Source organism: Sciurus carolinensis, chromosome X, assembly GCF_902686445.1.
Source record: "Sciurus carolinensis chromosome X, mSciCar1.2, whole genome shotgun sequence".
Classification (NCBI taxonomy): Eukaryota; Metazoa; Chordata; class Mammalia; order Rodentia; family Sciuridae; genus Sciurus; species Sciurus carolinensis.
Window position 1 is genome coordinate 76025388 of NC_062232.1, and position 24659 is coordinate 76050046.

Here is a 24659-nt window from a genome sequence, read left to right on the forward strand (position 1 = left end):
TGCCATGAACACTGGAAATCATTGCCTTTATATGTTGGGCACACCAAAAGTGACCCAGGCAAAACAGATACGAAGCAGAATGGAAAGGTGAATTGCATGACCAATATTTATAGTGCTGTAGATATGATTTTAGGCCAAGTATATTTGTATCTTCATAATCAATTATTTTCTTATGTACTAATTTTATTCAGTTTTCAGCAGTTGAGTGAATTCTAACCAATCAAATCATACAATAAGCAGATTAGATTTATTAAGATGAACAAGTACAACAAATTATGTCATCCCTACTTAATATCCTACAAAAACCCTTTTTCTGTCTTAAAATCAATATATTTTCCAAGATTTTATTATGAAAATTGCAAGCACTTGTAAAAATCGAAGACTATTATTATACACATCTATAATCCCACAATCTAAGGTCAAGAACTTTTATCATTTTGCTGTATTTGCTCTTTGTTTTGCTTCTCAGTTTGAAAGTAAGTTACTAGATTTTGTGATGCTTCATATGCCAATGCTTCAGCATGAATTTCCTAAGAATAAGGGCCTTCTCCATAATCTCAATATGATCATATTTGAACTACTTGACAATAATTTCCTACTATTATCTAATATGCAACTGTATTAAATATCTTAGATGTAGTCCAAACTTTTAACAGATTTATTGGGTACAGTTAAACGATTTGCTGAAAATTTTGAAGTTGTACAGCCATCATGATAATCTAATTTTAGAATGTCCCATCACTCCAAAAGAAACCTCATATACATGTTTTTTATTGAACCACAATAAAATCAAGGCATGGATTTAATTGTTTCTTTAAATCTTCTTTTTTTCCTGAAACAGTCATTTTTCCTCTTGAAATTGATTTTTATGAAATCTCCCATATTCTGAATTTTATTGTAACTTGTTCTTATATACCCACCATTCCCCAACCCCATTATTTTCTGTGAAAGTCCTGTTTGGACTCATTGTGACTCATTTATTTAGAATAAAACCTCAATTTTCTAATTATTGTTAAAATTATTTTTCTGAAATTTAAACACATAAAGCAGTGGGTTTTACTTGTATAGTGCCAGTGTCTGGCTCATAGTAGAATCTCAATGACTAGGATCTCAACAAGTAGGATCTCAATTAGTGTTTGTGCACTGCATGAATAAATCACTTACTTTTGCCATGATAATGAATTTCACGTGAAATCATTGGAACTGGTTGCACCAAATATATTATAAGGTTTTTGATAGGACTGCTTATCAGAACACTTAAGGAATTGTATAAATAATGTGTATGCTCACATTCAGGGCTTTTGAGGGATTAGAGATTAAAATTACCTTCTTCCATAGAGGCAAAGATGCTAACTAGAGTTGCTGAGTCTAGGATATATCAAAAAAATGCAATGTAATATTCAGAGCCCTGATTTAGACAACTGTATGTACAGGTTAGTTTAGTGTCAGTTGATGAAAGAAGAAGGTTCAGATTAGTCCAGGTGAAAAGAGCTAATATACAACATGGATTTATCCTATGTTCCTGATTATTTCATGACACCTGCTGCTAGTAATGATATAGTAAACAAATAAAATTAACTGCTAAGCTAGGTCTATATAAAATGATGTTGTCAAGTTTGCAAATTCTGTGATTCAGTATATCTATCAAAGCCATGGACACTGCATAGTATTTTGGACAAAACCAGTGTTTCATCCCTTTAAATGTTTAGGGATCTGCAGTTCAATGAGGCAAAAGAAATTTAGAAAAAATAATCTACATATATAAATGACAGAAACATACACAACTGTGTGAATGAACAAAATTGAGTAGTAAATTTTCTATACTATAAGCAGAAGCTATTTCTAGTAGAGCTTATAGATGATTCAGACTGATTTGGATAGCTTTCATTTTTTTGTTACTGATTATAATAACACTGTTCCTTCAGCAACCCTTTTCTTAGGACAGAAGAGAGAAGGGAAAACTTGAATCAGTTCATTTTAACAGCTCTGGTAAACAGGTTGAGGAAGGAAAGAAATAGAAAATAATAAATGTTTGAGTTTTCTGTATATTTCCATTTTCTAAAATTATCCTCATTTGTAAATATCAGTTGAATCTAGATTCAAGTCAATGCAGAAAAATTCATTGATTAGGATAGACACTCATTTCTACCCCTTTCCCACAACAAACATTTATGATGCATAGATCTGAAAATTTCAGTTTTATTTGACAAATTGGCAGAATATATGCTTTAAGTTGTCCCAGTTTATAGAAAATGATCTTATCAACTAATTTAAATTTTATCAGCATTAGACTCTTGTTGTGTGGGTGCTCTGACCTAGGAAGTAGACTTGGCATCCCTACAGGAGAAGAAGATGCCTTAGGATGGTAGACATGCTTTATTCAGAGGTAGTAATAGCCTCTAGCCTCCAGCTTTAGTTTTAGCCCCTGGTGAGTTCCATTTAGCCACCTATTAGCCCTGAGTCTTTTCCATAGGCCCTTTTTATATACAGGCCAAAAAAGAAAGCAAAAAACAGGATTCATCACTGAGTGCATTTTCACAAGTTAATGTTTATGATCTTGTGTTTATGCTGAATCAAAGCATTTCTGGCCTTGACTAACACATAACAGCTTATTCCTAGCCCTAGCGACACACTAAAATCAACATAGACCACCAGAAGCCTCAGCAAGTGAGTCTCACTATAGCAGTTTGGGGCCTGCCCCAATAATGCACCTATTTAGGATTCCTCACTGTAAAATCCATGCATCTGACATCTTCTGCAGTGATCCCTTAGCAAGGAGGGCAGAGGCTGTATCCACAGGCCATAACAATACAAACTGTAACAACATATAACCAAAAAACAAGCCCCCTCACTTATGATTACTAAAAGCCATTACCAATTTCATCCCACATTGAGGTGGCAATAAAAGTCTTTTCTAGCCATGTCTAATTGTCCATAGACAGACTGGATTCACCAGGGTTGTACATCAAAACTCAAGGGCATTTCAGTGTGTGCCCAGAAGACACCTCTGGTGTAATTGTGTGTCCATTTCACAATGGCGTTGATGAGGACACTCCTAAAAATGAAAAGACAAAGCAGTTACAGGCATTAGTACAAGTAAATCACATTCATCCAGGAAAATGCCTGCCAAATTTGAGTCCCTGGAAAACATAGTGGCTGCCTGAGGCAGCTTCCCTGGGCAGTTACATCACACTTGTACAGGTGTTGCTGAACTTCAGCAGGCTTGGTGTGTACCAGCACCAGGAAACTCATAATTGGCCAAAGGGAAATAAAAAACGTGTCCTTTAAAATCTGTGTCCCATCTGTGGAACCTGGCCAATTCACCTGTACTCAGGTGGTGATTCACTAGTTGCAAGAAGATCACAGTCCAAACCTTCCTTCATGAGGCTAACAGGGCTACCCAGTGAAGGTGAAAAGTCTTTATTGTCCAGGGCCATATCCAATCCACAGTTCACCTTCTATTCGACCAAGTAGGAACTCCAGACTTATGTACAACATTCTTGGTTGTCACTTGGACTTGTATTGGTGCTGCTGTGCAATGCAGCAAAGCTTTTATAGGAGCTGGTCCCCCTTACCACAGATGCTCATTCAGAGTTTTCACAGCTACCTACAAATGTTGTGCCCACCCCTACACGGAAGGTGGGTTCACTGTCCTAAGTTTTTGCGTAGGCAGGTCATTATATCTATCATTCCTGTAGCCTGTGGGTGATATGAGACAGAAGGTGCAGCTTCCATTGAATCTGTAACTGAGTTGCACATTGCTGCACATCCTGACCTGTAAAATGATTCCCTTGACTGCTTTCTGTTGTGATGGGCCAGCTATACAAGGCTGTTAACACTGTCAGGGCACAAATCTTAACATACTGATGTGCTTGACCTCTGAGCCAGGCAAACAAGCCTGTAGTCATATTCACAACCTTCAGGACAAACGTGACCCTTTCTGACTTGGATAAAGGGCCAATGAGTCAACGTGCCATTGTGCCAGAGGGATGCATTCCCACGTTACATGGCCATCTGTGGTTCTAAGGTGTTGGGGATGTGAATATTTCTGAGCACAAATCACACATGTCTGTCAAGCCTCTACAAGGGCATCCCGTGTTAAAGGCAGACCCCTCTGTTTGAATATATTCCATGGTTTGCATATCTTCATGTTGCAGGTGACAGAGCAACCAAACTACCAAGTCAATAGAAGGTGCCTGCTCTAACCACTGCACCCTAGCTAAAGAATCTGCTTCATCATTCCCTAAACTAGTCAGGTTGCAGTAACATGCCCTATATTTGTCTGTTCCTTCTGGTAGCCTAACTCCCAAAGCTCTTGCCACAGAACTTATTCCTGATACGTAACCCAACTGTCGGTACATATCACTATGGGGGATGCTTCATTTGCTATCACAATTCAGCTCAGCTCACTGGCTATTTTGTCTTGTACTGGTATCAAACCAGACAGTGTCTGTTTCCAACTGCACAGCCACTGCCATCCACATAGGCAGTCGTCTACAGCTGGAATCATGAGTGTACCAAACACCGAACAGTATAGTTGCCTTACTTCCAAGGTATAGGCTTATTTCTGGTTCCCCTACATAGGTAACAGTCTTAGGACCTCTTAAAGTCTCTTGCCCCTGCTGGCTTCTAGCACACTTAGGCTCTGTCTTAGCCCGTTAACTCCCAGTACACTTGGGCCCTCTTGGCCCCTGCCAGCTTCTGGTACTCTGGACTCTCCTGACCCTTGTAAGCCTCCAGCACAACTAGGCTTTCTTGGCCCCTGCTGGCTTCTGGTACACTTTCACAAGGTTGGGCAGGATCAATAATACATACCACATGGAGTATTTTCTCTCCTGTCAGCTACTGGCACCCCTAAATCTCACATGCATAATAACAAAGTATCACGGACTCTCTTGGCCTTTGTCCAAATTATTTTCCAAAGTCCACCAATTCCACTTGACAGGTGGTACATGGTGAACTTGAATACTTGGGCAGCCCTGGTGGTCACTGCCCATCAGAGCCATCAGCTGCTACAGTTTCATTTTCTGCATTACCATTTGCAAGTATTAAATTTCCTCCTCCTCCTTGAATTCCATCAGCACTATGGGGGAGGCCAGAGGGTATTTTCAAGGTAGGGAACTCCTCCTTCAGCGACCATACTCTGGCTCTCAAGGTCTCTTCCTTATCTTGTAGCTCCTTCGTCTTGGCAGTCTCTGGTAAAACTTAATCAGTTTTTGCTCTCAGAACTATAAGAAACATTTATCCCATGGACCCAGCAGCTGTGCACACAGTTCTTCAGGTCATTTCTCTGCCTCATCTGCACTGCCATTGCCATTGTTGTCCTTGTCTATGGGCTGGTACTTGGGTTCCCCTGCTCAGTTCACAGGCTGTTATGCTGGATCCATGTTCACTACAGGGCAATCAGAAGTCTTCCCTATTCTCACAGAGAAACCATACATCAGATCCCTAATCTGTGGAACACACTGCTGACTACACCAACTATCATGTGAGGTCTCTGACCCAGGAAACAGATTCAGAGACCTGGCAGGTGGAAGAAGATGCAAGTTGCAAATAGGATAGTAAAGAAGACATGCTTTATTCAGAGGTAGTAATAACCTCCAGCCTCCAGCTTCAGCTTTAGGCCAGGTCAGTTCCACTTAGCCTCCTATTAGCCCCCAGTCTTTTCCATAGACCCTTTATATATGCAGGCCAAAGAAGGCACACTGACAATAGGTCATGTCATTGGGTGCATGTTTACAAGTTAATGTTTATGACCTTGAGCATATATGGTGAATCAGAGGGTTTCTGGCCTTGACTGACTTAACAGCTGATTCCCAGCCCTGGCTACACACTAAAACATAACATAACCTACCAGAAACCTGAGCAAGGGAGCCTAAATATAGCCATTTTTGGCCACTAACAACTCTTTTATTCCCTTTCAGGGGAGCATTTGGCATATCACATGAACATGAGTATAGCTACAAATAACTATTTTATTTTCAATATCCTCAGATAGGATTCACAGCCTGTTTAAGTCAGCTATTTTTTTTTTTTTTTGCTGCTATGACTAAAAGATCTGACCAGAACAAATGTAGAAGAGGAAAAGTTCATTTGAGGGCTCATGGTCTCAGTGCTCTCAGTCCATAGACAGGCAGCTCCATTACTCAGGGTTGGAGGTGAAGCAGAATATGGTGGAAGAGTAATACAGAGGGAAGCAGCCCAGATAATGATTAGGAAACAGTGAGAGAGAGACTCCAATTGCCAGATACAAAATATATACCCCAAAGTCATACCCCAACGTCCTCTTCCTCCTGCCATACTGTATTCACCTTCAGTTACCACTCAGTTGTTTCCCATCAGGAAATTAATGTAAAGATTGGGTTAAGGCTTCATAATCCAATCATTTATTCTCTAAACTTTCTTGCATATGAGTTTTTGGGGGATACCTCACATCCAAACTGTAACACAGCCACTTCTCCTATTCTAACATTCTTTAATAGTATAGGATCTAAGTCAGTCTACTAGAGATGTAATCTTGTCTTTAGCCCCTACTAACTGTGTGTCCTTGGACAGATTACTTAACCTTTATGAAACATTTTCCTCATATTACAAATAGGGAAAATAATAGTAAGTACTTCATGTTGGTGTTAAGAATTAAATGAGATAATGTATGCAAACCACTTGGAATAGTACCTGTTCATGGTGAGTGCTACATAAAGTCATTATTATATGATTAATGATAATAGCCATAGGAATATCAAATCTTTACATTTTTATAGACTTTTACAAATTTCAAACCATGCCCAAAGAGTATTTATTTGAACTTGGGGGCAGGGAATGGGATTGTAAAAGAAAATTAGCCTATACGAACTCTATTTTCACAAATGAGAACTGAGACACAGAAAGGTTATATGATTTGCCTGAGAGCACTCAGCAAGTAATGGGGCAACTGGGCCTTAACTTTAATGATAATGAACCCTAATGATGATTTGCTGCATGAGTGAAGTTAATATAGCTGCATAGTGAAATTTCTTAAGATCTTTTATCTCCCTTCATCTGGCCATCTCTTCCTTAGAGCTCTTCCTGGAATTGAAAGCTGTTTTCCCCCCTGAGGAATAGTGAGTGATCTTGCCACTTGGTTTTTCAAACCAGGCCAGACATGGAAGTATAGTCCCTTTTGATTCCAGCTTAATAAAGTATATTAATACTAATTTGCATAGTTTATGATGCTTTAGTTCACTCCCTACTATTATTTCCAGTAGAAATCTGTAATTTAATCAAATACGTCTATATGCTCTGGCCTTTGAATTTTAAGGAAATTCATATACATAGTCATTTCTAATATGATAAGATATGTGACTCATGTAAGTGTACCTCGCTTTAATAAATAACTGGTGGTTTTAACTGTTTCATAGCCAGTATAATCATACGTACACATCACATTTTTTTCTGTTCTCCATTTTCAGAAACAAATAAAAAACTCATGAATGGGTGATAAGTTTCAGAAGCTAATATTGAAGCATTGACAAATGTAAAACCAAGTAAGGTTGTACAAAGTCATGCATAAATACATGTGTTTTGAACTGTTTTCTCTGGAAAAATAGTAAGGAACTACCCTGGTAATTTGCTTCCTGTACCCAAGGCCTTATCTTTTATGCATTGTTAGAGGACATGACAAGCGCATCTTTGTACAACTAGATCCTAGGGAAAAGTTGACAGATTTTTTAGTATAAATCAGTTTGGGTGTACTGTGCCTTGCTTCAAGGGTTATCATATGGTCTTCAACTATAAAATATATCACTTTAACTTAACACCAAAATGTAGATAAAATTATAACTGAAAGATACATTTTTATCTCACTTTGAAAGTCAAAAGTAATATTCCATTTGCATATTGCTCATGAATTAAATTGATTTTAGATGTTCAGTGCTCAACAACACTCACTCAGTGAGCTTTCTGGTTTGAGGATCTTGTCGGGGATTTCTGCGAAGTTCATTTTTGTTAAATAGAAACTGGGACAATGGGCATAGTATATGGGACAAACTTTATTTTTAAGGTTTATTTTTATAGTGGTACTCATATCACACATATGGTAAGAAATTAGTATTCATTTAGCTTTGGCTTATGTAAGATAACCCCTTGATTAAAGGGATTGGTATTTCCAGGACTCTAGGACATTTTGGTATATCTTGCAAAGTCAAGCCTTAACACTTCTAAAAACAATATTCTGGAGAAAAGTCAGTTATTAAGGAAGAATAAAGAAAGATGACATTGAGTGTCCAAAACATATCTAATGCACTAATGAAATAACTACCTTCTTGACAAATGCTTAATTGAATTTGGTACTTAGGCATATACTCGTTTTATGTAGATTTTCTTAAACATTGACACTGGCACTATAGAAAATACTGTTACTTTTTTTCTTGACTTCTTGTTATGGTTTGGATGTGAGGTGTCCCCCAAAAGCTCATAGGTGAGACAATGCAAGAAGGTTTCGAGGAAAAATGATTGGATTGTGAGAGTCTAACACAATCAGTGAATTAATCCCCTGTTAGGGATTAACTGAGTGGTTCCCTAGTGGTAGGTTATGGCTAGAGGAAGTGGGAATTAGGGCTTGGCTTTGGTATCTGGAAAGTAGTGTCTCTCTCTCTCTGCTTCCTGATGATGTGAGCTGCTTCCCTCTGCCCCACTCTTCCACGATGATGTTCTGCCTCATCTTGAACCCCAAGAAATAGAGCTGGCCTTCTATGGACTAAGACCTCTGAAACTGTGAGCCCTCAAATGAACTTTTCCTCCTCTATAATTGTTGCTGTTCAGATCATTTAGTCACAGCAACAAAAAAGCTGACTAAAACACTTCTTCATTATGGCAAAATGCTAAATGTACAAATCATATGAATTTATTTCTTCTGAAGACCTTTGATGTTTAGTTTGTGCTCCAGGTCATTTTAAACAGTGCCAGAACTGTATGTAGAAAAGATCCATTCCTGTAAGTTCTCCTCTGTTGATGACAAGTCAGTCATGTCAACTAGGTATTTCATTCTAGTCAGCATAGGGTTCTTATACTATCTATAAATAATTCATATCTTTATTGCTGGTGCCAGATATTTAATTCAAACTTAATTTGTGATTAAATTAAAAGCATATCATGTATTTCCTGGCTCTGTCTGCTGACAAGGCCTAAAGAAATAATACCCTAAAAGCAATGAGCACACCAGTACCCTGGTCTTCTTTTATAAATTTGTTCTACACTAAAATGAACAAGAAATCTTTGTAGAAATGGCTTATTCTAGGGCCAATGTAAGACATATACAAAATGATCCTTTTGAGAGCAAGAAAATGAATTGCTTAAAAACAAATAATGGTGATATGTCAAAGGGAGCCAACTAAAAAAACTCCGAATGGCCAAAGGTGGAACAATTTGAGAAACAAAATAAAATAGTATTTCCCAAAGGATGAAGTGAATAATGATGAATCCATGGTGATATAAATAAATGATTGAATGAATTAATTAATGGAGATGAAAAGATGAGTCTCCTATACAGAGGAATTCCAAATAATATATGTAGATACTCTTCCATTCATTCAGTGGATGGAACCTAACTCCCCATTCCTAAGTATGGACTGCACATAGTGACTTCCTCCCAGAGGAGTACATTGGGGAAAGGGAAGAGAAATAAACTTAAAGTGTATAAAAAAGACATATTACCTTAGATAACAATATTAGTGATAAGTCACATTAGTGGTATGTATCCTAGATATTATATGATGAGAATGATACTTTACCTGTGTGTTCTTCCTAAGAACTTCAAATATAAGCCTAACTATAAAAAAATCAGTAAAATTCAAATATAAAAACATGCTACAAAATAAGTAATTGATCATTGTTCATCAGAATGACACTCTGAGAAACTATGAGAGACTAGGGGAGTGTTTTAGTCAGCTTTTTCACTGATGTAACTAAAATACCTGACCAGAACAATTGTAGAGGAGGAAAAGTTCATTTGAGGGCTCATGGTTTCAGAGGTCTCAGTCCATACACAGGCGGATCAATTCCTCACAGCTTGAGGTGAGTCAGAACAGCATGGTGGGAGAGTATGGCAGAGGGAAACAGCTCACATGACAATCAGGAAACAGAGAGAGACTCCACTCACCAGATAAACAAATATACCCCAAAGGCACTCCCCCATGAGCCATGTCCTCTAGCCACACCCTACCCACCTTCAGTTACCGCTTATGGGGATTAACTCACTGATTGGGTTAAGGCTCTCATAACCCATCATTTCTACTCTAAGTCATCTGGCTTTGTCTCATACATGAGTTTTTGAGAAATACCTCACATCCAAACTATAACATTGCACCCCTGGCCCTCAAAAGCTCATGGTCATCTAACAATGCAAAATACGTTTTGTCCATATCTACAAGTCCCCATAGTCCCAACAGTTCCAAGATTGCCCCAAAGCCCAAGTCTAATGTCTCCTCTGAGATTCAGGGAGAGCTCTCATTGTGAGCTCCTGTACAAATCAAAAGTGATTTAAAGTATCCAATTTATAAAGGTACAGAGTAAACATTTACATTCACAAAAATAGGGGCATCGAAAGAAGGGATGGGACCAAAGAAAGACTGAGACTACAGGCAAACAAGCCTATAGTTCCATGTTCAGCATCTGGAACACATGGCATCGTAATGTTCTCTCTGAAAGGCTTATGTAGTTCTTCCCCTGTGGCCTTGTTGGTTATGGCCCAAGTGGTCTTTCTGTTGTCTTGCCTCTGCTCAATTCCTGCAACTTTCCTAGGACAGTTTCCCACATTACAGGTATTTCTTAATCTCAGGGATCTCCACTGCAGCTTTGGCTTCCTCTTCACCTCCCTGTACCTCACTTTCTCAGGGACTGCCCTCAGGGACTCTGACCCTGCTGCACTTTGCCTGGCTTACCAGGCCTTCCTTTGAAATCTTGGTGGAAGCCCCCATGACCCCTAACTCCAGCTTCCTGCATTCCTGCATAACAAGCACCACATGGTTGACACCAAGGTTTGTGTCCATCTTGACAGTAGCCAAGTTTCCAGGATCCTTGGCTGCAGTAGCTCTGAGTTCCTGGGTAGCTGAGCATGTTGAAAGAACTTAGTAGGCCCCCTTGTGCAAGAAGAGCACTCCACTGGTCTCTTCTCAAGAGAATTTTTACTTTTACTTCCTTGAGTCTGAGATGGTGTGGTATGAGTCTGAGATGGTGTGGTATTGTCAGCTCCTGAGATGCCCTCAAGCCATCTTTCTTAAGGTGGCAATAATGTCTTTAATAACTGCTACTTCCTTAGTGCCTGTTTTATTCCCACCCATCAAGTCCAAGTTTTTCAAGTATTTCTGCTCTGCTTTCTGCTCCTGAATATCAAAATAAACTTGGCTAAAAGCCTCCAACAATATCCATGCCATCACCTGAATGCTATGCTGCCTAGAAATTTCTTCCTCCAGATTAAAGAGTTCATTGTGGCTTTTGAAATCAGCCTCACAGAAAGTCTCAGGACATGGACAAAATGCAGGCAACTTCTCAGCCAGAATGTAACATGAATGGTCTCTAATCCTGTTACCAATTGTGTATTCCTTTTCCTCTAAAACCTCTTGAGCCCTGTCTTCCCAGTAATTCTAAAGCCATTTTAAATAAAAAGTTGGTTTAGTATTTGCAGTGATGGATATGTTGAGGTAATTATTCTACATTGTTTTTATAAGTCATAACATTTCTTTGTACCCCATAGGTTTATACACCTATGATTTGTCAATTTTGAAATTAAAATATTTTTTTGTAGTTTAAGGCATTTTGCTTCATTAGCATTAAAACTAAACAATAATGATTGTTTTATGACTATAAAATAAAAAATAAATTACAATGTTAAGATGAATAAGAGGGTTATATACTCATTTTCTTACAACAAACACTTGAATAAAATTTGTATTTGGGGCCTCTCCTAAAGCCATCCTTTTCTATTTTATCACTTGCGTCTGTAGTATTCTGTTTGCTGCTCTAAGCTTTCTGGTATCATACTTAAGATTACAGAACCATCCCTTGTCATTTGAAGACAATTCTGTACAGGGAAGAAAGAGGAAGCAGCATTTTAAATTCTGCTATTTTCCCTAGAATGACAAATGCTCCATGACACAACTGTGCTGGAGGGAATTCACCTGAGGAGGATAGCTTCAACACAGTATAGTTTTCTATCACGTTGATCCCTCTCAAGATAAGAGCAATGATTCCTCCTTCAGAACACTCGTGTTAATAATTAAAATAGGATGTGTTCATACTAGAGTTTTATATAGTAGAAAAGATGTCATATTATACATGGTTGCTAGAGCTAAGTATCTAAGTATTTCCAGGAATTTGCAAAGCATTATTAAGTTTCACTACAAATGCTCTTTATCTCTTATTTGGCTTCTGAATTAGATTGGGCTGTAGTTGTTCTCTGTGTTGTCATCCACAACAAAATGTGGCCCAAATGTATGGTAATTAAAGGTTTTATTAGTATATATGTGAAAATTGTTATCATTTTAAAATTTAGATATGTTGCTACGTTGAATTCTTTAAATAACTTTCCAAAAAGCATTTCATTCAGTAGCATGTTACTTATATGAGCTAGGAGGAACAAAAAAAAATTATGATTTTTATCACAAGGGCCTCATTCAAATGTCCAGATATTTATAGAAGAGTTGGGTGCTTTAGATTAAGTATCAGTGAGATTTGTCAAGTATCTTTTATTAATTTTTTTTATTTTTCACAGACTGCATTTTGATTGAAAAAGATTTTCACTCAAGTGCATGTGTCTGTGAGAATTCATCAACAATTATACCTCTCACTAAAATTCAATGAAATGATTTATAAAATAGAGCTCTATAAAATAACTAGATTTGTTGGTATTTGCAATAGAGACTACAATATAAAGCTTTGAAATATGCTTTTAATAAGCTTACATTCATATTAACATTTGCCTGAACATGTTCTGTGACAAGTGATAAAAAGAAGGAGAAATTGAGATGAACTAGTTTATTATAGTATATGAATATTTTGCATTGACCTCAGCTTTTGGTTTTTACCTGAAAGCCTTAGCATGAGATATTTCTTTTGCTTGGAATATGCAATCAACTATGGCTCTTTTTTACTTCCATTCTGTTTAACCCCTTCTTCTTGCTAGCTTTGATTATACCCATTAGGTCTCACATTATGTATCAATAATAGTATCTTGTACTATTTAATAGTGTCTTGTACTTTTATATTTCCAATCACAATTATTATATCTTCATTTGTTTTATATTTGTATAAATTACCAGACCATACTCTCCATGACATATAACATAGCATCTGACATATAATAGGTGATACAAAGAGAATTGTTATAAGAATTTGTAAACACACTCTATTATAACACCTTGTTTATAAGGATGGATGTCACAATTTAAGCAATATGGTATGTTACCATGTTCCATGCCAGTAGAGATATAAATCAAGGGGGGGGGGTTTGTTCTATAATAGAAGTAGAGAAACACAGTGTTTCTGGGAAGAGACTTTGTTGATGTCATTTTCTCTTTATCTTTTGGGAAAGGATCACATATACTCTGCAATTCCAAAGGCCTCTGAAACACTTGCATACTGTCATTTCCCTCTCCCATTAGCCTCTGCTATTATTCCAACTTTTAATTACTGTCCGAAAACGCCTATGCTCTTCTGGTCTTAGCAGATGAACTTAGCACCTACCAGGGAGTGAAAACAAAGGCTATTATATGAGCAATACTTCAGTTTTCTTCCTTTTACCTCCTATCACTTATCAAAAAATACCTGCATCCATACTTTCTTTTCTTGTCACATCAGTTATCCCCTCTCTTACCTTTTTTTACCTTTTTCTCTTTGTACTCTCCTATTCTAAATATCCTGTGAATGTGTTCAATTCTCTTCCATGCTAAAAACAAAGAACAAATTTTTTCTCTAACTCTGCATTCATCATGTTTACCTTCTCCTTATTTTCCTTCTTTATTGAGTCTATGTACTCTAGATCTCTATCCTCTCACCTCCCATTCTTTAACTCACTGTCATCTTTCCTCACTACTTATTTGTAATTGCATTATCAATGATTACTAATGACTTCTTAGTATCTAAGTATAATGAATTTTTCAGATTATAGTTTACTTGATCTACATTTTACATTTTATATTGGTGTCTATGACATTCTTTCTTTGTTTTTTTCTAGATTTTTTAATGTATTATGGTTTAGATATGAGGTGTCCCCTAATAATTCATATGTGAGATGATGCAACGAAATTTAGAGGTAAAATGATTGGGTTATGAGATTCTTAACCTAATCTACTTGAGTGGATTAACTGGGTGATAACTGTAGGAGGGCAGGGTGTGGCTGGAGGAAGTATGTCACTGGATATATTCCTTTGGGGTTCACATTTTGTCCCTGGTAGCAGAGCTCTCTCTTTGCTTTCTGATTGCCATTAGCTGTTTTCTTCTTCCACACCCTTCTGTGTTGTTGTTCTGCCTCACTTAAGCCCAAATCTATAGAGTTTACCATTCATGGACTGAGACCTCAGAAATCATGAACCAAATAAGCTTTTCCTTCTATAATTACTCTTTTCAGTTTTTGTTTTTTTTTGTGGGGGGGATCACAGTGGAGAAAAAACTGATTCGAACAAAAGGTAAAGATAATACCTGTGGGCTGGGAATATAGCTCAGTTGGTAGAGTGTTTAACTTGCAAGCACAAGGCCCTGAGTTCAATCCCCAGTACCACAAAAAAAGATAATATCTGCTACTAATAGAACATGTAAGAATCACAGAGTAATGAGGAATAATTGTAATTGCTTTGAAACTTTATTCTACCTATGTTTCTGTGTTTCTTACTTTGTTTTCTGATACTGATATAGCTTTTATATGCTGAATAATTTTCTAAAGTGGTCTTAATGGGCTTTTCTTTCACTGTTAATATGTTGTTTGTTAGATATAAGGCTTAAACATTTCTTTTTCAGTTAAATCCCTTCTTCAAGATACTTTTTCTTTCATGACTCCCACCATCACTCTGTGACTGCTGTTCCTATATCTCTAACATAAATCACTTTCCAGAGTGCCAACACCCATACCTCAAATTTCTTATATACAGATTAATCCAGATGTCTCAAAGGTACTTCTGACTTTGTGGAACCAAAATGGAACCTAGAACCTTTTCTCAAAGTCTCTGCCATTATGTATATCATCTAGTCTTTGGCATTTTCTTTATCTAGTGTCTCAAGTTGGAACCTTTCCCTAGATTCCATTTTCTCTCTCATCCTTTGTATCCAATTGGTCACTAATTTCATAGAATAGTCTTTATCTCTCATATATTTTCTCCTTTCTTTATTCACAACATCATGGTTTTAATTCAGACTTTTTTATTCTTATCTACATGAATAATTAGATGGTCTCATTGCCTCAAGTGTTACCTGACTCTAGTCCATTTTTCAACTTGAAATAATTGTTTCTTAAATACTCAAAGATGACATATCACTTTCCTGCTTAAAATAATTAATTTATCACCATTAGCTTCCCTGTAAGTCCCACAGGGTAAATTCCAGTGTCCTTAGTATAGCATCCAAGGCCTTTGTGAACTGGCCTTTGCCTGTCTTTCTAGATGATATCAGGATTAGGTCCAAAGGAACTGAAATTAAAATGAACAATGCTATTGTAAATGTCAAGTAGCAGAAAGAACCAGCAAGTTGAATATAAACTAAAATCCTTAAGGGCTTCTGATGTTGATCAAGGCAAGGACACAATAATATTTGATGGGAAGAGTAAGAATGAAAACAACAGAAAGATCTAAGAGGAACTGGACAGAACTGAAGGGAAGGAGAATAAGATGAAGAAAACAGCAAATCAAATACAGGAAAGCATCACCAAATTTACTGAAATGTTTGTGGCATTGAACTTATGAAGGGTAGGTATGTCACGTTGACTTAAAGAGTCAGAGTCAAGATGGGAGACTGACAGCAAAATATTTGCTATTTCAGACCATCTTTCTCTTTAAAAAATACTTTGTTGGCTCCCTATCAACTACAGAACAAAATACATGAGTTAAAATGACCCAAGAGGGCCTCCATAATCAGACTTCTTCCTGTTTATATAGCCTTACATCCTGTCCCTGCCCTCTTTCACTTTAGGGTTCATCAACACTAATTACATGATGCTCTTTCAAATCCCTATGTTTATCAACATACTGTTTTCTCTTCCTGAGAGGTCCTTCAATTCTATATTTCCTGGGTAAACTCCTGTTCATCCTTCAAAATCTTGTACAGAGGCCACTAACTCCAGAGCCTTCCTCTGAATTTTCCTCTCTCCCAGATTTACCCCATCCATCCATCAATTTGTTTATTACTGAGCAAATATTTATTAAGTATTTAGAATGAGCCCCATTCTGTTATATATTGGGAACATCATGATGAATAAGATGGACCAAACATGGCTTTTACCCATCTTGGTCTTGCATTTATCAATGCACATGCACAACCACAGAAAAAAATGAAATTACCAATTTAATAAGTTTTTTACATTAAAGAAACAAAGAGCTAGGATGTAAAGAATGAGGGTAAGGCATTGACAGAGGGAACCTGCTTGAGTGTAAGGTTGAGCTATATGAAATTGTTGATGTTTGAAATGTTTATGTCTTATAAAATAAGATGGTTTATGTAATTAAATTTAATAGTTGCCCTTCTGAGGCACTGACATTTAAACTGAGACCTGAAGCTTGGAGATTGGCATGTTTCACAAACCAGGAGAAGACAGGAGGAAATATAATTGAGAAAAGTGACTGACTAGGTTAAAGTAAGTAAGAGAAGAAAAGAGGATAATATAAGACATTTATAGGAGTTTTTATTTGATTCTCATTGAAATGCAAAGCCACTGGAGTGTTTTATGATCTCTGTAATTGTAGTTTGGGACTGAAATGGAAGGGAATGAGCGTAGAAATAGAACTGCCAATTATGATTAATGTAAAGAGTCAATATAATGTGCTATATGTGATGGGTCTGGAATCAGGTAACCTTGATTTAAATCCTGAATACTTCATTTATTAGCCCTTTACTTTATGCAAGTTATAACCAAATTCTCCAAGCCTCAGTTTCTCCATCCATAAAATAGGGATAATAATAGAATTGACTTCATAGGTTTTAGTCTAGTGATTGAATTAGATAATCCATTGCAAAGCACTAAGCGGTCTCTGTCAGATAATAAAAAATAGATACTAAAAAATAATAGTCCAAGTGAGAGATGATAGTTGATGAAAATATATTTAGAGAGAAGTGAAGGGATGTGGAAACTATCATAGAAGTTTAAACAGCAAGATTTAGTAATGTATTGGATGTGAGATTTGAGGGAGAAGGATTTTTCTGGTATTACTCTCAGGTTTCTGTCAAATGTTATGGAGTGGATTTTGCTGCAATTTCCTAAATTGGAGAAGGTCTAACTGGTACAGATTTTAACTCTATAAATTTACCCATATGTAGCATATGAGGCAAGAATGAGAGGAAAATGATATGTGTCTGTCATATCATATAAAAGGAAATAAACATTTTAGATACCTGTCAGAACATTACATGAAATATATAAAACACTTTATGCTATATTCATACCATAGTGTCTGTAATTGCAAAAATCTTAAATGTATATTTTGTTTGTTCCCAATACATAAGATTTTGGAAGTTTCTACATACTATACATGATAGGCAGTGCAGAATAAAGTTTGTGTTTTTATTTTGTCTTATATTAAAGGTGTTTTGTAATCATTCTATTTGCTTCTTTCACAGAATGGAACATGCTTGGTATACTATCAGATGAAGAATTTAAGGAGAGTGTCTATCTTGTTCTCCTTGGCAACTGAGTCTGCTCTGAGAACGGTCAGGCACCATGGGGAAGCGGGATAACCGGGTGGCCTACATGAATCCTATAGCAATGGCCAGGTGGAGGGGCCCAACTCAGTCTGCAGGCCCAACAATACAAGATTATCTGAATCGACCAAGGCCCACCTGGGAAGAAGTAAAGAAACAATTAGAAAATAAAAGAAAGGCTCGAAGGCCTTAGCTGAATTTGAAGAAAAAATGAATGAAAGTTGGAAGAAAGAGCTTGAAAAAAGCAGAGAGAAATTATTAAGTGGAAGTGAGAGCTCATCCAAAAAGAGAGAAAAAAAGAAAAAGAAAAAGAAGAAATCTTGTCGGTTGTTATCTTCTTCATCAAGTGCTGATTCTTCAAGCAGTTCTTCAGATTCAGAAAATGAGGAAAAGAAACAAGGAAAAAAGAGAAAGAAAAAGAAGAACAGATCACACAAATCATCAGAATGCTCTACATCTGAACCAGGATCAGAGAGCAAGGAATCTGTAAAAAAGAAAAAGAAGTCAAAGGTAGAAATAGGGAAAGAAAAGTATATTAGAAGTCTCAGCAAAAAGAGAAAGAAGACTTATCCTGAAGATAAACCATCATCACCAGAGTCCTCATTAGAATCAGATCATGAAGAGGAGGTACAAGCCAAAAAGAAGAGAAAGCGTGAAGAGCAAGAAAAAGCAATGGAAAAAGTAAAGAAGAAGAAAAAGAAACAGCACAAGAAACGTAGTAAAAAGAAGAAAAAGAAGTCTGGTTAAAGTCACAAGTCAGGATAACATCAAGAAAAAAAGCAAACCTTCATATATTTTTTAAAAATAGCAAAGTCTGAAGGAAACTTCAACTGTGAAAGTTAGGGCATATTTACCAAAATGCATGAGTTTCCCTGTGTTAGTAGAGTTATCCCTGAACTTTGAGTTGCCATTCAAATGCCACTGTGCCAGAAAGGGCCATACTTTTTGCCTGCAACTTAACTATTGGGTTTTGTTTGTTTGTCTTTCCTCCCAGTGGTTATTCCTATGGGAGCTAAAACTCTGTTGTAATACTAGTGGTTATAACATTTAGAATGAAAGTAAAATGTTTTAGATAATGAATAATCCTGACCAAAAAAGTGTGTCTAAGGTTAAATATATCTAATTTGTATACATCTTTAAAATATAATCAGAACTATCCTGACAATATAGTTAACATTTTTGAAGCAAGGACTTAATATTGATGTCTCAAAATCCTTACTTTTGTAGATGTTTATTTTATTTTACTGTTTTTTCTTCGATAAATTTTTGTTTACATGGAGAAAGGGCTTACAGCAAGCAATGGGGGAGTGTGTTTGCTACTCTGGCTAGCTGAATAGTGTGCCTTTGATCCTTAACATCCTATGTTTGCCAGTGCAGCAGCCATTTTTTTCTTACTTAGTGAAGTTCTGGGATGTTGTTGTATGCTGCTTCAGGTGAACAAGAAAATCAGCAAGTTACAGCATAAGTAAGCCCCCCAAACTGTGACATTTACCTCCATTTTAGCACTATTCACTATATAGTACTGAATAATATTTAGCATTAGGTTATTACATAGATTGAATTAACTTTGATACCCACCAAAGGGGAATCATTTTAAACAGTTTCTGGTATTTTTGCTTAGCAAAATTCTGAAATTTTTTTGCATTTTTTATACAGTTAAGTTTTAATTATCCAATACTATTCTTTATAACCAATGATCCTTTTTTAATATGATTTATGCTTAGGATAAGAATTTCAAGTTTGTAGTTTCTTAATCTTGCTATATTAATTTCATTACTCTGTGTTTAATTGCACACTTGCCAAAACACTTAGCCTGTAAAAGAAGGTTTTTAAAAAATATTTAATGCCTTCATATTGAAGCTGGTTTACTGTAAGCAAGTTGAGTGCCAGACCTCTAGTACGCTGTGTATCTTGTTACATAAAACTACTGCCAAAATCTTAGTATGTTATTTAAAAATTTCTTGTCTTAAGCATTTATATTGAATTAAAATAGGAGTTAAATTCATGTGATAAAGACATTCTTTATCTCCCTCTGTCCATATTTTACTAAGATTTGGTGCCTTGTGTCTCTTCCTGTTTCATGTTTACTACTAATGTTAAAAATTAGTTGAAAAACTTATTTTTACTTTACATTTTATATATCAGAGTAACAAATTATAAATTTATGTCTTGAAAATACCTATTACAGAGGATATGCCAACTGTAATGTCCTAGGTACAAAGTATGTTGATATGATGAGAGACTCAGTAGCTATTTTTCAATAGCTGATTTAATTTTGGCTTCCTTAAATCACAAAATTATAAAGACAGAAAACATCTAATAGATGAATAACAAACATATTGGCTCTCAAAACTTTTCCAGTGACAATACCAGAATCTCTCAGTAAGTTTGTTGGAGCATTATAGTAATGCCATGTTAGGTTACCTTGGAGCTTCGTAACTTTAGCTCTTTCTTAAAAATATATCTATATGTATATGCTGATAAAAACTATTACATTTAAGGGATATTTTGTATCCATATAGAGTTTTTCAAGATTATTGTTCATTAAAATGTTTTTTAAAATCTTATATTATTTGTAGAATATGGTAAAGACACCTACAGCTCATCATATATCTGTGTGCTCCCATTCACTTTCCATACCCTTGTAGTTAGGTGATGCCATTTGACTACTTCTAGCAGAGGGATTGAAAACAGAAGTGCTGTGTCATTTCCATACTGGAGCAGTTAAAAGTCCTGCAATGACCCTCCAGCTTTCTCTTTACCTGCCACCATGATCTGAAAGTAATGACACCTACCTTCAGATGGATGCAACCTGTATCTTTATGTCCTTGTTTAGAAGCATCCTGCCCTGGAAAGCTGATGGACTTGCAGTGGACTTTTTTGAGAATAAGAAATAAATAGTTATGTGTTAAGCCATTGAAATTTTGGGTCATTTTTTATTGTTGCAGCATCACCTAACCTAATATGACCAATAACACAGACTTCGCAATGTCTCTTTCATTGTTAACATTTAAGGAACTCATCTATTATCACATCTTCCTGTAGTTTGCAAGTTCACACTGAGATAATTTATGCCATTGTAGAAGGAAATGTTAAGTGCATTTGCATTGAACTTTACATGCTGACTGAGGAAGGAGGTAGCCTAGCACCATATTTCATTTTTCTGATTAGCCCAATGTTCCAGTAAAGTGTTTAGGAAGAATACTTTAAGAGCACTCATTGAGTCTTAATAGAGAAGAAGAATTCTATTTTTTAGATCTAAGTGTAGAAATTCTGATAGAGAAAAGTACTATAAGAATATATAAAGAACAATAGACTAAGGTTTAGGTGAATATTTAAGCCATGACCAGCAGATTGAAAGCAAAATTTTTTTCCTTATGTTAAAAGCCCTAAAGTTGTTATTACTGATTTGTTTTATATAATTAGAAAGAATAATAAATTTAGCCATAAGATTCAAGTATCTTTAACTATAGAAAGGGAAATAGTGAGAAAGTTAATAAGAAAAGGAAGGGAGATGAGAAAAATTGATTCAATCCAGACTGGGAATTTAATTGAGATCACAAGACTGAAAAATCTCAGGCTAAAGATGAAGGTTTAGATTAGGGAAAAGGAAAATGAATAAAAATTCAGGGTTTGGTTTTATATCTTGTAATAAAAATATAAAAATTTATTTGAGGAGGAAATTAAACATTCAACCTTGTGACATTTCTGTAGTGATTATGATTTGTCATATTTATTTTAAAAGAAATATTTAATCTGAGATATTTGTATGTAGCTATTCAATGCCCCTTGAAAACTGTTATCAGACCTTCAGGTCACCTATGTGCTGAACTGACTTACCAGTCTTTCATGCAAACAAGAGTTGCAAATAAGGTGTGTTCTTTCATCAAATAGCTCTAGCACTTTTTCTTGACTCCTTCATGGCACTTAACTTAGTTTGCCTTGAATTATGTATTTTGTGTACTTACAGATTCTAGTTGTTAAGACTCTAGATTTCAGCTAAGCACTAGGTTGAAATTCTTTTTCTACCATTTCTTGGTATGTTACCCTAAGTAAATTATTTCACCTTTTTTGTGATTCAATCCTCTCATACACCGAAGCAGGAAGAAAGAAATATCTATCTATCTCTAAGACTATTAGTACAAGACAAAACCCTTGAAGCATTTTACACAGTGCCTGGCACATAGTAAATGCACACGAAATGTTATTCTTTTTCCTTCTCCCATTATTATCATCATCATCATCATCATTACATTGTCACTTCATACACAAAGGTAGAGGCTATTCATCTTTAATCCTTGTAATGATGATACCTAATATTTTGCTTATGATGGGTGTCACCTAAATTTCATTAAATTGAAGCAGTTTTTCAGGCCCTGGGAGAAAAGAGACTGAATGAATACAGTGTGTTAGATGTTATATATTAGCTCCCTGACTTTCTACAATGACTTGAGATATACACTTCAACATTCACCTCTTTATACAATTCAATGGTTTGTTTTGTTGCTTTTTTTTTTGAGACACATTTATTTAGGAAAGCAGATACACATTCAAGAGAGATGTGGGTTTTCAGGGAATAGACAGTTTTGGGGGGGGTGTAAAGGAAGAAATAACATGTTTAAGGGAGAATGCCAGCCATCTTGAGTAAGAGACTTTTGGAGTAAACCAAGGAACACATACTTATAGAAGGATGTGGGCTATCTCCCAAAGGAGAGAAATCCCAGTGGTTTCAGTGTATTTACAAATACATCCAAGCATAGTCCACAGTCAATGTTAGAACATTATAATCACTTAAAAAGAAATTCCATATTATTTATTCTCTTTGACCCCACTCCCATAGCCTCTCTAGCTCTAAGTAACTACTGATATATTTTCTGTCTCTTTTTCTCTGGACATTTCATATAAGTGAAATCATACCATATGTGAACTTCTGTGGTTCGCTTCTTCCATTTAGCATAATATTTTCAAGTTCCATCCATTTTGTAGTATGTATCAGAAAATTTATACAATGATAAAGTGAAAGAAAATCTAGTGTATCCTATAGAATTTCCACTAGAACCAGGAGAAACACCATCTTCCATATTTACATATGTGAGTAACTTCATTTTCACTACTTAAAGATATGAATTATACAGAAAATTATTGAGGTGTTATATTTCCTGGATATAAAGTTGTCCAAATGAGGATTCATAGAAATTGGGATCATTTTTATAATGAAGGCTGATAACATTAAATTGGCATGAGTATGAATCCTGTTCAGAAATTTGGCAAGTATAAAATCGTTTTAAGGAGAGCATGAATATGCTGATTTTCCCTCCAGTAGACTACTACTACTTTCGTTTAATCAGGAACCCTATGTAGTGTTTTGGCATGTCTTTTTATGGAGACTATGAAAATTAGTAATTATCATTTATTGGTAACATTGCCATTTGAAATAATCTTATTGATTGAGTTAGTATTTTTTTGCATATGTGGAGGAAATAATAAGTCTTTTATTTTTTTTCCTTGAAATTGAGTTTAAATGGAATATGTAGAATTATATACTGCAAAGTGATAATCCATTCTGCCATTTGAATTGACATTAGTTTTCAAAAAATCTTGGTCAAATATCCAGTGAAAATATGACCTTATAAAATCCATACAAGGAGAAAAGCCCAGGTAGTTTGATAGTTTCTACATTTGACTTGTGCATCTTACTCTGTGACAAGCCTGCAGAGTATGAGGTTAGTATTCACTGCATTGAAGACTACTTTCCTTGGTAGTTTTAGGCAGTGGAATTGCATCAAAAACTTGTTACACTAAGATTTCCAAATACATTCAGACCAAGATACTAGAAAGGGAAGCCAAGTAAGTTATGAGCTTAGTAAGAAGGACCAATCCCACCCAACCTTTAATTCCTGACTGTGAGAGAAATGGCAACATTAATTGGTCACTGGTTGTAGATACATATTGCATCCTTTAGGGTAAGATCCTACTCACAGGTTGTTTTCTCCTATTTGGCATAAAAATGAGTCTCCAGTAAGTCACATAAAGCACATAAGACCAATTAATTATGTGGGTATGAAACCATGACTGTGAAATGCATCTCCTGGTTAGAGATAATGTTGTCTGTGATAGATACCATGACAATGGATTAAGACATTCTATAAATCCATGAACAATAGGGCTGACACAATCTCTCCAGGCAAAGAAGGAAAATTTATGTCGAGAATATGTGCCAATTCTACCAAGAACAAAGTGTTGCCTCTTTCGTTAGGGGAAAGGTCCAATGTAAACAATCTGTCACACGATTGCCTGCTAACCCATTGAAAATGATTCCATATTAGAGGCTAAGTGTTGACCAGTGCTGTTAGCAGATGGACACTCAGAAGCGGTGGCAATGATCAAGTCAACTCTGACAAAGATAATATTGTTGAGTTCATAAATGGCTTCTAACTCTGCTACCATGTGCGTTCTGTACATTATTCCATTGAATGAGTGTCAAGGTGATCAGGGAAAGAGGCTAACTAACCTGTAGAACAGATCGTCTTCTCCATTTGATTATTGAGACATTCCTCTGATATGGAAATCCTCTGGTCAGCATTTCCAGGGGCCATGAATATTTTCACACTATTAGCCCATTCCAGGAGTTTCATCCAAATACCTCCCTGCCATGACTTCTTGTCATTGGACATACTATTGAATGTTCTTCCCACTGGGAAAAATTTCTTTCACCAGTTGCGTTTCATAGCCATCTCTTAGTGGTATTGATATACCATGCAGATCCACATGTGAAAAAGGCCCATTCT

At 36.1% G+C, this 24659-nt stretch overlaps 1 protein-coding gene across 1 annotated transcript in view; it reads left to right on the forward strand.

Moving 5' to 3' along the window:
• The window catches only part of Fam133a (family with sequence similarity 133 member A), a 49420-nt gene extending 28643 nt beyond the window's left edge, over nt 1-20777 (forward strand). The window contains 2 exon segments of the mRNA XM_047536463.1: nt 17791-18038; nt 18041-20777. Coding sequence (XP_047392419.1) covers nt 17891-18038; nt 18041-18618 — 726 coding nt within the window. The 5' untranslated portion in view covers nt 17791-17890 and the 3' untranslated portion in view covers nt 18619-20777.
• The last annotated feature ends 3882 nt before the right edge of the window (nt 20778-24659 follow it).